The sequence below is a fragment of the Scomber scombrus genome, chromosome 1 (genome assembly GCF_963691925.1).
Source record: "Scomber scombrus chromosome 1, fScoSco1.1, whole genome shotgun sequence".
NCBI classification, from domain to species: domain Eukaryota; kingdom Metazoa; phylum Chordata; class Actinopteri; order Scombriformes; family Scombridae; genus Scomber; species Scomber scombrus.
In genome coordinates, this window is record NC_084970.1 from 5474563 (window position 1) to 5491198 (window position 16636).

At 39.8% G+C, this 16636-nt stretch overlaps 1 protein-coding gene across 1 annotated transcript in view; it reads right to left on the reverse strand.

Moving 5' to 3' along the window:
* The window catches only part of si:ch211-186j3.6 (neural-cadherin), a 333490-nt gene that overhangs the window by 136171 nt on the left and 180683 nt on the right, over positions 1–16636 (reverse strand). The window contains exons 16-23 of the mRNA XM_062419573.1: positions 14214–14357; positions 8133–8253; positions 7716–7878; positions 4989–5657; positions 3968–4159; positions 2125–2568; positions 1561–1891; positions 189–282 (exon numbers count right to left, since the gene is read on the reverse strand). Of these exons, the coding sequence (XP_062275557.1) occupies positions 189–282; positions 1561–1891; positions 2125–2568; positions 3968–4159; positions 4989–5657; positions 7716–7878; positions 8133–8253; positions 14214–14357 (2158 nt within the window). The remainder of the gene's footprint in view (positions 1–188; positions 283–1560; positions 1892–2124; positions 2569–3967; positions 4160–4988; positions 5658–7715; positions 7879–8132; positions 8254–14213; positions 14358–16636) is intronic.

Here is a 16636-nt window from a genome sequence, read left to right on the forward strand (position 1 = left end):
ATTATAGATTTGCTGATGCCCTATGAGCATCAGCTGCCTGAGTCTTATAGTTGTTTCTCCGACCCATCTTCTCATCATTATCATTATTAAATATAAATCTTGCCGTTTTAAAGATATTCGACTGTGCCCAAGCTCTAAAAGGTGAGGAATCCAGCGTGACTGGTTCATGAGGAGCTATAATTGTTTACCTTGGTATGTGACCTTCAAAGACATATGTCTTGTTGTCCCAGTCATCAGGGTCAGGAGAGTAGACCTTTCCAAGCACTGTGGTTGGCATACGTCCTATTGAGAAAACACACCAATTTAACAGTTTAACAAACACAAAGTAAACTATCATCTCAAGTGGTAGTGTATGTACGGTATGTGATTCATACAGCAGTACAGCACATCTTGGAAATATTTGAGTGCTTTGCATCGACTTCATTCGTACTGAGGAGAAGTTTCAGGCTATTGTTTCTCTGCATGTGTATCTCCATGTAGTGAAGTGTGTGTTGATGATGTTACACCATGTGTCAAGGGAAAAAACCTTGAAAAATATATCAAATACAGACAAACCGCAGCAGCAAAGAATAATATATATATATAAACTAAAGCCATGAATGTACATGTCTTAGGCTTCATTCCGTCTCCTTTCAACAGAAACAATGACGAGTGACATTGCAGGTAGATGGCATACGGAGAGGTGAAATGAATAATAGAGAATGCTGTGCGAATACACATAATTATAATCATGTAGAAAGAATGTTATTGCTATCACTCTCTCCCCTTCAACTTCTCCCACTGAACCATGTGGGAATTATTCTGAGGCTACCCTTGAACATTTTAAAGGCAGACCTTGACATTTTGGATTTTACCCAAGAACTTCTGAGGAAAAAGTTCTCTGAAACAACTTGTTAGAATTCATGAATTTCAATGGCAAATACTGATAATGCCCTGCTATTTTCCATTTAATTCAGGTTCAAGTATACGAACAAAGTATACTTTGCAACAAACAGCAGAGAAGTAACAAGAGCCTTTTATTATCTGGGAGGCTCGAGGGATCTTCTTCTTGCACATTTTGGATATGTGTGACACAGAATTCGAGTGAACTAATGAAATCCTGAGCCCACATACTCTAATGTCTGGTTTGTTCTTGAGCCTTGTGCCCAACATGCAACAGACTGTGGGAGAAAACATTATAGCTGTGATTAATTGAATGTCAGATACAGCAATGGCCTGCCTTTGTGACAATTTGAATAGCACCACGGGAGCCATTCTGACCAGACAATGATCACGCAGACAGTGATTAGGTGATGACTATGATGGGGTTGAGGCAGAGGTGAAAAACACAATGAAAATGGTCGGGGTTTGTGCTTTAATTACTGCATACTGATTAGGATTTAATTTGCTGGCAGTTCGAGCTTCAGCCTGGTTGTGTCTGTGTATCATCTCTTTGTAGAGACAGAAAACTACTGTTAAGAGCTTTTAAACAGATAATAATGACAATGGCTGTCTGTACTGGTGAGATTCATGTACCTGTGTTTCAAGACCACATCCTAAAGACAAAGATGAACCTCTCACCTCGGTGACTGTTGATGAAAATCTTCTTCTCCCCCGCTATATGCGCATGGTCATTTTGGTCGCCGATGGTTACCGTCAGGGTGCTGGTCACAGTTTTGGCTGGACGGCCGCTGTCGCTCATGATGATGGGAATGAGAAACTCTTTTTGGCGCTCGCGGTCAAACGTCCTCAAAGCTGTCAGTGTCGCCGTTCCATTCAGGTTGTCCTGGAGATAGAAATCGTTGCTATGGCGATATTCCGGGGAGACGGTGAAACGGAAAGGTGGTCCGTTTTCTGGGGAGTCCTGGTCCACAGCCCGGATGAGGGTTGATGTTTGGTTCAACCTTACTACCTAAACACGGAGGGAGAGTATGAGGTTTTCAATCTGATTTCATCATCCTTATCACCATGAATCAATTAATTGATTCAGTCTTTTTTTTTTTTTTTTTTTTTTTTACATCTGCCCAGTACATTTCCAACTAATGCTACATATCATTTGCTTCTTTCTTACCCTCTTTCCAAAAAGTCATATCATTATATCAGCATGATACATGTTAACTTGAGATCAAACTCAGTCTGGCCTACCTGTGGTCCAGCCACATTCTCAAAGACAATTGGGGAGTACGCCGCCTCAAACTCTGGCCCGTTATCATTCACGTCCAAGAGAGGCAGCTGGACTGTGGCACTGCCTGTTAGAGGTGGGACGCCATGATCGGTTGCTATGACAACCAGGTGATGCTGGGATATCCTTTCGCGATCCAGAGGCCGGGCCACAGAGAGTACGCCGGACTGGTCGATGGTGAACAATCCATCGGGATCGGAATCCTCTAACAAGCTGTAAGTGATGTCGCGGTTCTGGCCTGAGTCAGAGTCACTGGCCACCAAACGTGCCACGCTGGTCCCAACGGTGATGTCCTCAGGCAGCGGGGCGAGGGATAGGAAGTGCGGGATGAAGACGGGAGCATGGTCGTTATAATCGTCCACCTCCACCACACAGTGCAGGAGGCTGGAAAAGTCCAAGTCTTCAACCTGGAACATGAACCACATACAGTCTGAAAAAGGCTTACACGTACAGTATAGGCAATAGGGGTGTAAATCACAGGCATTGGGAGCTGCAGATGGGTGCATCGACCCTACAAATTTGTCACATCCTATAAAAGAAAACCGAAAGTACATTAAGTCACCATTTTTATATAAACTGCAGTGTCTACCGTGCTGTGGAGGGAAAAAAAGACGACAAAAGACGAGCAGCAGCAAATTTCAGTCTTTCTCTGTGGCTGAGTTTACAGTAACGTTATGTCCGAAGCATCTGATGATAGACTTGTCTCCATAATCCGGCTACGGACATGTTGCTGCTGCAGCAACAGTGAAACTTGTTGCTCTTTTAGAGTTGTGTTTTTTAGAATTTGTGGAAAAAAGCAGGTAGGGATAACTTCACAGACTTTTTTCTGGCTGTTGCCATGGTGCCACTGGCATTTTGTTTGGAGGTGTGCACGGCCAGGCGGAGAAAGATTTATGATCGATGTATTGTTACACCCATAATAGGCAAGATTGAAATGTAAAGACATCCATCTTTTTCAGTCAAAAATGAGGTGGGGCTGGTAAGATTCCAAGGCACTATGCAATAATTGTGATGCTGCAGATGAATGGTATTTGCCAAAATTGAGATGTCATATCATGGATGTCTCCAACATGAGAAAGCGAAAAACACAACTTAAAAAAAAAAAAAGAGTCAAATACAACTATTTACAGGAATGATCAGTCAGTATATTGGATCTGTTGGACTTCAGTAATAAAGCAATATCAGACCATCCACATTTGTGTGCGTAAGTATGCTGTTGTGAAGTTTTATCCCACTTCATAGAATTTCAAGGAACTAACTCTCACTGCCACCGATATGAAAAGCTGCCTTGTGGAGCTTTAAAACGACAGCTTCTGTTTGACTTGCTTTGTCACCTTGAAATTCTTCATCTTAGCGTTTCAGGTCAGTTTTATTGCATTTGAGAGCACTAAAGAAAAGAAGAAAAAGAACTTCAACACAGATCATTGCTTTTGAAGATTCCAAACATAATTTCCTTTTTTTCCCATCAGTTTCAACAATGCTTGAAACGCCCTACAATGTTGTATGTGACTGTACCCAAAGTCTAAATGCTGAGCAAAAATCAGTTTCTTTTTTCTGTTTTTTTTGCACTTTCACATCAGGCACCACAGCACCATTCATCTTTTTGATTCTGTCAGTCATGACTCTGTATCCCCTTCACACATGCTGCATACCCTTCACTGAGAGTTCCCTTTACACAGGAGTGAAATTAAAGCTCCATGAATTACAGAGAGAGACAGGATACAGAAGTTGAATCAAAGTCATCTTCTGAAGTTGACGGCCATGTGGTTGAAGGGGGGGGGGGCTTTCGGAACAGTTTCCACATACCTTCAGTGTGAGGTTGAACCTCTGCTCGCTGTGTCGTTCATAGTCCAGACGTTTCTTAAGCCTCAGGGTGCCTCGCTGCTCCTGCTTGTGACTGACCATGTAGAACTTCTGCTCTTGGTCTCCAGCCACAACACTAAAGGTCAGCTGGGCATTTTCCCCAGTGTCTTTGTCCTCTGCAGTGAGCTCCAGGACCTTAGAACAAGAAACACATCATGTGAACACAGAATATTAGTTTCATCTTATAGGAATGGTTGTGTTGAGACAATATTCTGGTACAATTTGAACAAAAACTTTTTTCTCATTTTCTTAATATCTTGTTGTTTAGAAGGTGCAAATACAGCACAACTAATATTTTGCCAAAGGCCGATGGTGCTTACATGATCGTCCATCGGACCAACCCTAGTACCTTCAGTCCAGGTTTGTTCCTTACACTCTTAAAAAAATATCTAGGTTATTGCAGCTTGACGGATTCATCCGTCACTAGTTTCTTTGGGCTAGTTGCCATGATGTTGCCATGTTGTCTGAACCTACAGTCTACGGCTTGCAAAACTAAAACTGTGAGCTTGAAGTGAATAAAAGCTGCAAAGAGCAGCAGAGCTGCACTTGGTGATATTGTTGTAATCATTTGTAATCTGTAATCTGTAAAACAAAACCACAGTTGCATTGTTTTCTTTTGTTTTTCATTTGTATGTGCTGTATTGTGTCCTGTACTGGGAAATAATCTCACAAAATAAACAGCAAAGTGCTCCAAGGTCGGAAGAATTACATCATGTTAGAGCCCCACGTGTGCCTGTGTTTGCTCAGTCTACACAGAAATAGTTTAACTGTAGTAAATATTGGGCTTTCACTGAGGACTGGCTTCTTCTTTGCTCACTTTTAGTTATAACTGTGATATGTGTTATCATAAGTATATCATAATCCACTTTTGAATGTCTAAATTTGCAGAGGTTATTTAAAATAAGTAAGAGAATGTGATTTATTTAAATAAGGTAATACAACTGTGATGGCTCTACTAACCCACCTCTGCGTTGGGCTCTGCATTTTCAGAGATCCTTGCCAGACAGGGGTGATCAGTGAATCTTGGAGCATGGTCGTTCACATCCTTGATCAGAATGGTCGCAGTTCCAGTTCCTGTCATCCCTCCACCATCTCTGGCCTCCACGACCAAGAGGTAGGATTCAACCTGTTCTCGGTCCAGGACACTCATGGCTACAGTGATGGTCCCTGTGGTGGGGTTGATGGTGAAAATTTCTGAGAAGGTGGGCACTCCTCCCACGTCGATGTTGGTAGCATCCAAACTACCAACAATCCTGTATGAGAGCACAGCATTCTGCCCCACGGCTGAGTCATCCAGATCTGTGGCTGTCATCTCCATCACGGACGTCCCTGCTGCTGAGTTTTCTGACACGTCTCCATGACAGCTGGGGGCGCATGTGAAGATGGGTGCGTTGTCGTTGATGTCCCACACATTGATGATGATGTCGGTGAAGCCCGTCAGACCTTCGCCACCTTCGTCTGTGGCCAGGACGACAAAACGCCAAACGGCGCGTTCCTCGCGATCCAGGGTCCGCTGGGCGTAGATCTTGCCTGTGACCTCATCAATTATGAATTCACTCTCTGCACCCTGGCCATGGAGAGAGTAACGCAGTGCCTCCTGATCAGCATCCTTATCTGGGTCAGTTGCTGTTACCTACAACATCAAAGGCACAGCGAGACAGAAAGGGTTATTAGAGTGTAATTTAGCTTTTTTACTATGTTTTTTTTGTTCTGTTTAATTATTGAGATGCTGCTGAGTTGGAGCGATGTCTTGACTGGAAGCACTTCACAACTGCTCTGTGCGGTGATAAACTCTCCCGTAGGTAAACCTGGCAGAGATCCAACTTCCTCCACCCAAAGCTCCACTTCTGATGCCTCCTTTCTGTCTTCTGTTTCTCACTCATCTTCAACACATCAGCAGCAATTACACTCCGGGCAGGCCAAAAATGTTTCGATTTAGCGTGGTAATTGTAGTGTGATGTAGAGCCAAAACTTAAGGAGTTAGAAATGTAAGGAGAGAGGAAAGCATCAGGTGCTCTATAACTATATAATCAATATACAGTATATATGCAGTATTAGTCAGAAGTCCAAAACCTTTGACTTGTACTGCATACATGATCAATAACTAAGTGTGATTTTATTAAGTTAATGATCTTCACATGTGGCTGATGAAATACAAAGTATGCCCTATTTACCACAGTGATTGCGTGTTAAATACATAGCTTCAGGGTTAAAAGCCTGAATGATCTCCCTGTGGAGCACATCCAGGAATGGCTACACAGTAATTACTGGATGAAGACTAAAATCTATCTAAAGACAGATCTAAGGACAGAACTAAATAATGTTGACCACTATCTCAATTAAATGGTTCTGAGAAGCAACCGCTGCCTTTTAAACTTGCTTCACAGTTTTAGACTTTAATAATTAATAATAATAAATAAATAAATAAATGAAAAGCGTGTGAAATGGTTTTCAAATCAAGGCATCACAACCCAAAACATGTCCAAAATTGCACCTTACTTTTATCAGCAAAAACTGACTCATGCAAACAAACTAGTAAGGAAGTTTAATGAAATGTGTAGATCAAGTCTGAAGTTAGGTGTGAAATTGACATTTGCCAAAAGCCACCCCCATCAGTAGCTGGTGCTACACCTGTCAAGCATTCTGCTCTCACACAGCACATATGCAGCTTAGGATGTTAACATTGGCAGATTTGCCAACTCTTAGTAGGTGTAGCAGATGGCAATAGTTGGTTAGCTAGCTAATTAAACTAACCATAGTTTTCATTTTAACATTTTCAAGCTGACTCATTTAAAATCTGTTAATGATGGGTACATATGTGATACATACTATATTATGCTACATGCTAAATGACTGAGGCTTTAACTGTGTACCCCTGGCAAAAAGTCACCATCCTCATGAGTTCTTAATCCACATAGAAGACACAGAAGAAAAAAAATAAACTGCATTGTTCTTGTATTGCAGAGTGTAGCTGCTTAGTCTTAGTTTTACAAGTTTAAGGATAAATGTACTTGGACAAGCTAGACAGAGTTAGATATATGCTTAATTTTTTTTTGTATGTTTAAGTAGTATACTTCACCTTTACCATTACAATAGAAAAGGCTTTCAGGGTGTGGACTAAGCAGTGTGTTTAGTGAACGTAATGATACTTTCGGTAACAAGATTGGACAAGGTTGCTAGAGTGTAAACTAAAAATCAATAAAGAGAAGGACAGAGATGCTAACGTTAGCCTAAACACTGTTGCAGTAGTATCCAAGACAGCTTCCACAGTGGGCAAATACTTTATAGTGGATGTACCATCATCAGGTTTTATTTAGCGTAACCCCCCCCCCCATAAAAATAGTATAGTATGAAATGTCTAGGTAATCAGATTTGCCATACAATGTAGCTCACATTAGAAAAGACAAACAGTAACCATTCTTGACACTTTTGTTCATGTTTTTGGTTTTGGAAAGGCTAAATAACACACAACCCTCTCAAACTGTTTTAATGCGGAGTATACCCATGAACAATGTTTAGGCATGTGGAGGAATTAAAAACTTGACAGGCACTTGTGTGTAGTTACAGTAGTTAAGTTTTGTTTGGACTATCGTTGTTCTCTGAAGAGGTTGCAATGTGATTACACACACATGCTAAGTATACATATGATTCACAAGCTGCATCATACAGCTGCATAGTCACTAGGTTGTACCTGTAACACAAAGACAGGCGAGCCATCTAGCTCCTCTGTAACGCTTCCATAGTACTCGTTGACGGTAAACACCGGAGCCTCGTCATTCTTGTTGACCACGTTTACCGTCACTGTTGAGTAATCCTCCCACTTCCCATCTGAAGCAAGAACATGAAGCTTGTACCTGGGAAAAAGAGTTAGTTTCATCAAGGGCTTTTGAAAAATAAAGCAAAAGTTTTGATTCAAACACTAGCATAAGATTTTGGTCAGAAAGGAGTTTAAAGCTGTAAAACCGTGCCAGTAAACAAGGAAAAAGATCAGGGAAATAGTACCATATATTTCAGGTAATACCTTTGACAAGTATTAACATGAGTCAAAAAAGTGTGAAAAAGACATTTTTTGTGGTTCAAAGGATTCTTCCCTGAAGTGTGTTCCTACCTTTTGTTCTGCTCATAGTCCAGAGGCTGGGCGATAAAGATAGTGCCCACCTCCGGTTCCACATCAAACACCCCTCCCGTGTTCCCTGATGTGATCTGGTAGCGCAGCTTAGCGTTCCCACCTGCAGACCAGGAGAAGATGGAGGTTGAATGAAGAATGACAGTTTAATATAAATGAACCTCTGTTACTGACAAAGCTGAGTATAGTGAGAAAGTCTATGGTGAAAGCATAGATTCTCTCGTATTTGTACAATAAAAGAGCTTTGGTGACAGCACGATCCCCTATGGATTTGAAGTCTCAACCTAATCCAAGGCTGTCTTTTTCTGTCAATCAACCAACCTGTCACCCTTAACTGAGACAGATAGCATTGCTCTGCTTTAACTGCTGTAGTTGAATTAGAGAGCAAGTCTTTGGAATGGTGTAATTGTTATGAATCTTTAGACAACAGGCGGCCTCTGCCCTAACAAAGGCAATTACAGTTCTATGACCGCTGAATGAGAATAGCCTCGTCATAACAAGAAATCTATGAAAACCTAAAAGTCAGATGCTTTAAAGCCACACACAAGTGCTAATTGCAGGCAGGCCTGTCGAACAACTTGTATGTCAATGGATGTCTATTGGTTCTTGAAGAAACATTAATCTCTGGTAATGTTACATGAATAGAAAGGACTAAATGTCACACTGAACTGCAAACAACAGTCAGTCGTGAGTTGACTAATTAGCATACAAGCTTTGAAAGCACGTCAACAATTTATTTTCAGTTCCCCTATGAAGTGGTTAAAGACCAGACACAAACATAACTTTAAGAGCTGGTGCATTAATCAAACTTTAATTAAACGAAAAATAAAAGGCTTGCACTTTTGTTTACTGCAGTAAGGATTGTCCTCCCTGTTCCACTGGTACTCAGATAACAGGAATACCCAACAATCTGATATGTTTTACTTCAATTTCATATGAACATCCATCAGCATTGGATTTTGATTTTCAAAAAATGTATCAAAATCAGCATTTAAAAAAAAAAAAAAATCTAAGACCAATATCTCTCATCTTTCAAAGTACAAGTATTAAATGGAAAAGAATGGTCTGCATAAATGTATGTACACCTCTTAAATGATGTGGGCTTAAATGTGCCTAGAAATACTAAAATATTAAACAAAATGTCATATATTCTGCTTCTATAGGCTGTGTGTGCATGTTTTAAACAACAATCACCATTCAAAATTGTAGCAATTCTGTATTTTTTGCCAACAAAAGCCAACAATAATGGTATTTAAATGGAATCCTGGTGTGCTAGACTGATGCAAAGCCAGAAACCTGAGTGCAGTACTGAATGGAGGTTTCCCATCTATTCAAGGCCAAGAAAAAACAAAAAACAAAACAACAACAAAAAATTGTGCTCCCTCTACTACAAATGAATATACAGAGCAGTTTCAATGGAGCTCATCTTCCTACGTCAGAAGTGTACAACATGAGAGATCGATAGCACAGACTAAAACATGTAATTGTCAGTCTATAGCTGACATGCCAGTGCAGTTCTGTTAATTGTGGATGGGACTTAACAGCAAACACCTATAGATGGTATCACTGGTGTCCATACTACACCAGCATAAGTATTCACAGTGAGTTCCTGCATAAGTTTCTGTGTAGTGTTGCATGTAAACATCACATCAACTCACGACTGTTTGCAGCTCAGCGTGACAAGATCAACAAAATTCTGGGTCACCATTGACTCGGCTGGAATTTATGCGAATCCAAGTTGACTACAGCTGTCCTACTCTATGAAGATGCAAGCTACAAACTTATCTTAACCACCTTTCAAGCCTTAAAAGGGGTGAACATTTGCTACAAAAAAGATAAGATTGTCAATGGAGTATTCCTTTAAAGCCCCTACATTTCCATTTGTTTTACTCACCTAAACAACACTCCACTCACTTCTTAAGTGAAGACCAAAAAGAAAAACATTGACAGGTGGTATTTAAAGGTCCTGCAGAAGTCCTGTTATGCAGCCAAGAATGAAACCCGTACTAGTGATTATATCAGTTAATTGCATGTACAGGTGCCACAGCTAGGGTAAATTTGCTTATTTGGAGAGGAATGCAGACACAATTAAATTCAGTTGTGTTTATATTGACAAAGAGGTAGGCAGAAATTCATGTAGGTATTCTCAAATCTGAGGCTTAAAGGACCAAACACAGTTAAGTGCTTTACCCTGTCTCCTAATAGTCAGTAAAAATGACCTGAATGGATCAAAACAGCATAAATGCAGTGAATGTATCATTGAATAATTGGTACTTTATTGTTACAAGTGATTTCAAATCATACTGTTGTGAAGTCCCTTCCCCCCGTCATATCCAAAATTCTCCCCTTCTCTTTTTTTTCCCTCTGCAAAGCATTTTTAATAAAGCCTATTAGATGCTGATCAACAAAATGTTCCCCCTCAATGCAATTACTGGTAAAGCTAGGGTCTGCATCTCAATCACTGTAGCTTCCACCAGCCCTCGTGTTAATATGAAAGGGATAGGAGAAACCTCTGAAGACGAGAGGAGATTCACAGCTTATTAGTGAGATGAAAGTCAAGGAAGGAGAGAGGAGAATGCTCTAATCCAGATCGTTTTGTACCGTCTGTTTGTTGGCATTTTAAATGAGACATTAGGGGATTTATGCAGTTGCATCCCTTCTTTTCTCTCGCTATCATTCGCTTTCTTTCAGTTGTCTCAATCTCTTAAGTATTTAGAAAACTGCTGAGACCCAAAGGACAGAAGAAAAAACTGAGAAAGGAGTAATACAGCGGTTAAAACAAACAAACAAATGGAGGGAAAATGAATGTTTATTCCCAGTTGTACTAATTTAAAAACTCCTTTCATCTCCCAAGTTACTGTATTTAATTGAAACTGGAATATACAGACACAATAGAAAAGAGGGGAAAAGAAAGGCACATGAACACACACATTTACCTATGTCACTTTTGGTGTATTGACATTGACTCACATTCATTTCCTGGAGACTAACCCTAACCCTAACCATAATCACTACTTGACTAACCCTAACCCTAACCCTAACCCTAACCACTGACCCAAAAATTAGCATTTTACCATGTAGGGACATGGCTTTTGTCCCCAAACAGATCCTAAGTCTGGTTTGTACCCCTATCATATCCACACCTACAGATACACACACTAACACACAGAGAGGGCTGACAGATGCCACTAAAAGCAAACATTTCATGCACTTTTTTAATGGAGTTTGGATAGAGCTCTGTAGTTGCTCAAAATTTCTATCACTATTGCCTGCACTGTTTGTCCCTTTCCTTTCCTTTTGAGGATTATGTGTCACAATTGCATTTATTCACATGCAGATAAGCACCAATATCCAGCTGCCTGAGAGGAGAAATGACTCCTAATATGCAGCTGACATTGGTTGAATGTTTTGTTCAGTGGTTTTGGCTTTCCAACAACCAACACAAAGAAATGATGCTTACTTTGAGTCATTTATAAACTTGTACTGGACAACTACAAGAATAAACAGACTTTTGGGTGTAAAATACTCTTCTCCAACAGGCTGCACTGAAACATTTTAGATAACACACTGTATCACACCTCCTCGTAGCTCCTATATTTAAGCAGAAGTAGCGTTTCAGCAGTTTATTGGCAAAGTGACAGCTGAATTGGAACATACTGAAGAAAAAGATCAACGGAATTCTGGGTCAACATTTGACTCCACTTGAACTTGTATGAATCCAAGTTGACTCCATCTGTCCTATATAAAGATGCAAGCAACAAACTGGTCTTAACCACCTTTGAAGCCTAAACGGGGTGAGCATTTGCAACATTAAAGATAGATCTCAATTGAGTATTCCTTTAAAGTCCTATCCTATGTAGCAATATACCATATTCCTAGAGATGTATGATGATCTATGGAGACAACTAACCCAGCCTATTTACTGAAATGATTCAATATTTTATATTGAAATATTTATATATAAAACGGATGCATATTTGCAAGTCCAATTTTAGTTGCATCATCTCTAAAAATAGCCACAAAAAGCAACTAGATAGTCTGAAACCTTGGCTGTTGCTTGTGATCATTTATGCCCTTTACGCTTCCTGTTTGTAACAAGTGACAGCAAAGTCATACCATTTCAAATGTGTTGTGCAACAACAAAAGACACTATCATCATATGGTAACCATATAAAATGCAGCAAGCTCAAGTTTGAAAAAATGTTTTTTCTTAAATAGGAATAGTAGTTATTCTTCAATTTGTTCTTTCCATGTTCTGTGACAGATGACTGGGATTCCCAAACATCAATCCTAAAACCAGACCAGCAAACTAAATGCTATAACGCTACCTTGACTAGGTGACATACTACTAAACCATTGACTCAAAATAAATGCTGATTTGTTTCCATGTGTAAGTAAATAACTGTCACGTTAGCCACAACAACTGCATACTCCACCAATGTGGCTTTATTTTGGTAGTTTTCTGTCTCCTAGATTTCAATACACTATTAACAATCTAAGAAGATAGATTCGTTGGATTTCTAACTCCAGTACCTTTTCCCATTTTGCAATAGCCCACTTCTTACTGAACACACCACTGTCACTTCAATGGGAAGTTCATATTGATTTTGTTGTTGATCTCTGACTACTGGACCTTTTTCGATCAGAGTCCTCTCCAGTTTAGATGCCTTTTGACAGTGTGTAAGCCAGAGTTCTCATAGATACTCTGTGAGAGGCTTCATTCCTCAAAGTAATAATGGTCTTGTCTTTTCTGTCATGAGTTGACATTTGCCTCTGGCCATGACAGCTGAGTGTCTTGGCATATTCCACCACAGACCTGAATCTTTGTATTTAAGGATCATGGCAAGCTCTCAGATCCTAACAAGGCCTTGTAATTACAACCTTATTAAAGGCAGGTGCATTGGAAAGGTCAACCAGTTAGGCTTATGACAATGATAGAGGGCATTATACAATTTTAAATAACTATATACTATAATTATTAATTCCTACCTGATGTCTGAAATGTTTTAAATCCTAATTGTGTGCCTTTTGCCTCTAATTTGAAAAACTGACTGGCCTCTCCTAGACCTCATGCATTCAGAGGTTTTCTCCTGACATTATGGCTCACTCACCTTGAGTTCTCTATAACTGCAGCCTTGTGGAAAGGTATGTCATACAATGAACTCTGAGTGAATGGAAATCTATTTTTAGCCACGGCTGTAGCATGGCTCTAGGAAAGATGTCAGATGGACATTTGGACTACTGGATAGATCGCTCTGACATTTTGTGTAGACATTCATGGATAAAGCTGACTGAACTTGTCTGTTGCATTATTGTTTTTTTCTTAAAATGTCTTGAGAACCACTCGATGGATTGCCATGAAATTTAGTGCAGATATCCATGATGCCCCGACAATGCACCTAATGACTTAGGTGATCCCTGACTTTTCATGTAGTGCCACCAGCAGGTCAACATTTTCTGGTCCAATACTGCCAAAAGTACTAATAAGCAAATATTAAGATGCAAACATGCCAAATTAAGATGGTAAGCATGGTAAACAAACTGTCGTTCATCAAATTAGCTGACCTTGACAAAATGTTGGAAAATAATTAAATGTAGGTGGTTTGCTATTGGCATTAAGTTGGAAAAATATTCACTTCAATATTCAAGTGGGGGCAACATTTTAACAGTTAGAAATTTTTGATGTATGAAGTTATGAAGCCCAAACTGATTAAATTACACATATAAATGCTTGAGAGCATCTTTCTCTGCCTTGTATAATAAGGTTATAATAAAACAGGACCTTCTAGTGTGGCTGTTTCAAACTCTTTTTGTGTTTTTCATGGATTCATGATTTGTTTGGAAGTGCAAACATTTTTTTTTTCCTACAAGTAAAAGGGAGTCAGACAAAAGCAGCAAAAATGAACATATTTCTTGAGTGAGGGAAATGAGAAGCACTTTAGCTTACCAGCTTCACATCACTCCTACACTTTCCATAGAGCACTTTCAGTTGCCACATTCCCAGAAACACAAAAAAATAGGCATACACACACACAAACATATTTCTTTATCCATGCCACCCACCTTCATCCCCATCATTGGCACTGACAGTGACGATGGCGAAGCCTACGTCAGCATCTTCATCCACATCCACTTCATAGGAAGCCTGTGCAAATGCTGGCTTGTTATCGTTCACGTCACTGATAAAAACACGAACATATGCCGTGTCTGAAAATCCAAAAATTATGAGAGTGAGAAAGAGAAAGAGAGGGAGACAGAGAGAGGCGATTATAAACATGAGGTTGTTCTTATTCTGTCAACATGAACATGAACATTTGTCTATCTCTCTTTGCATCGCAACAGTTTAGTCACTTTTCACCCGTGCGTATGCATACACACCCATACACAAACTGTATACGACAGAAATAAAAATAGATTCCAATTTTTTCCCCCTGCCCTCCACAGTTGTTTACCACTTCTCCATTACATCTGTCATCTGTCTCTACTATCCGTGCCCATTTTACCATTAAATACAGCTGTTTCTTTTTTCCCCTTCGGCATCCAACTGCGGGCTGAAGCGGAGCGCAAAGCACCCTGGGGTGTAGCGTATGGCTCCGTAGTTGAGCAACCCAACATGCTATGCCTCCTTTGATATCGGTATCAGCACGAGCATAATTTGAAATACACACTCTGAGATGGGCTAAATTATTTAAACCAGGGTAGAAGAGATGGTACACAGTTCGTGGCACAGATAGCAAACTAACGCAGCGCTTAGAGCTATAACAAAACAAGTTGCAGATGCCAGGGCTTTGCACATGTTCAGAATCTGTCAAACGGCAAAGGAGGGAGCCAGAAATGGAGGGAGGGGATAGAGGAAGAACATAGAAAGTGGATAAGCAGATGTAGACTCCATCCCCTCATCCTTCGGCTCATCTGTTAATTCTGTATGATCATCACTGTTTTCACACTTCTGGAAACATGTATGTGTAAAAATCACACGTCCAATGCCACCCTGCAAACTAGCTTGTAAGTAGCTTGTTTTCTGCCTGTGAAAACAGTGATTATCAAGGTTATTTTTGTGACCACTTGACAACAGTCAGCTGTCTCTAGTCGGCAACTCTTGGTGCTTTGCAGCTGTGCGTATAGGCGAATATGCAAGGTCAGTTTATCATTTCACTTTTTTCTGTTGACGTGTGGATTTGCATTATGTAATCTCTGAGGGGCAGCAATCATATTATACACATTGTTGGGTGCATTAAAAAACACGCAACACCAGTGATGTTATATATAGATAAACTGTCATACTCGATCATACAGTCATTCAAGTAATAAAACGCTTTTTTAGAAGGAAAATACAGGAAGACTTCCAGCTGTCAAAGTACATGATAATGAAGAAGAAATGGGAAAAATCGAGTACAAAGAAACAAAAATGAGATGCAGAGAGTCACCAAAGACCAATAAAGTGCCTGCTTCAAGTGAATATTTCAAACAAGATAGCCCATTAAACTCCTAGAGTTCATGATAAGGTTGTGAAAAAGCTGGTGGATGGGATTCACCTCAGATTTTGCCCTCAAGACGTTTCATTGCTTTCCATGTTTCATTAAGAAAGTTTTTGAAAATATATTGTAAGGAGCTTCTGTATCGAGCCGTGCACTATCACAGTATCATCACATATTCAAAGACATATCAAAGCCTTCAATCAATACTTACTCATAATAATAACAGTGGTGAGAGCGGGCAGCCCTGCCTTATACGCCTATGGGTGCTAAAAAGATCTGAACGTCTGCTGATGAAAACCATAGCGAAGGGTTCAATTACTCCAACTCTTACAGGCAAATGCTTTTTCTGCATCAAGTGAAACCATAAGTCCATCAACCTATTGTCTGAAATATCTTTATAAGCGCCTACACATTTTGATATTAGAGTTAATAATGAAACCATCATTTCTGCGAACCAGAAAGTCCGCAGGAGAATCGGATCAAAAAATTGCTGTGAAATAAAACAAAAGATCCGTCCATCATTGGCACTGACTATTTTCAATGTTTTGGTCCTCAGAACCTTCATCAAATAAAATCAGCCAGTGCACAATAGACAGTGCCAGTGATGAAGAGTGTGTTGGATTTTGCAGGCATTGTTTGAAATGGAATAAAAAAAGATGCTTTAAACTACCATCTGTGTGGCACGGGGCTTTTATCTTTGACACTTGCCCTGGTATTGCTATTGAACACTGAATATGGAGTTTATTTCTGTGTGAAAATACACATGAATTCATTCGAACATACTGGTAAAAGCAATTCATTTTGAAATAATGTAATTCATTGAATTTCATTCGTTAAAGGAAAGCTTTTATATGATTGTCTAGTCTACACAAATATATATCTGTGGGTAGACTTCAATAAAAACCAACTGAAAAAAGATTACTTTGGAGTAGTTACAGTGAGAAAAACTGCCACTTGAAGTAAGGTCATTATGTTTGTGTCATGATGACTTGTTTCCAACAGTGAAAG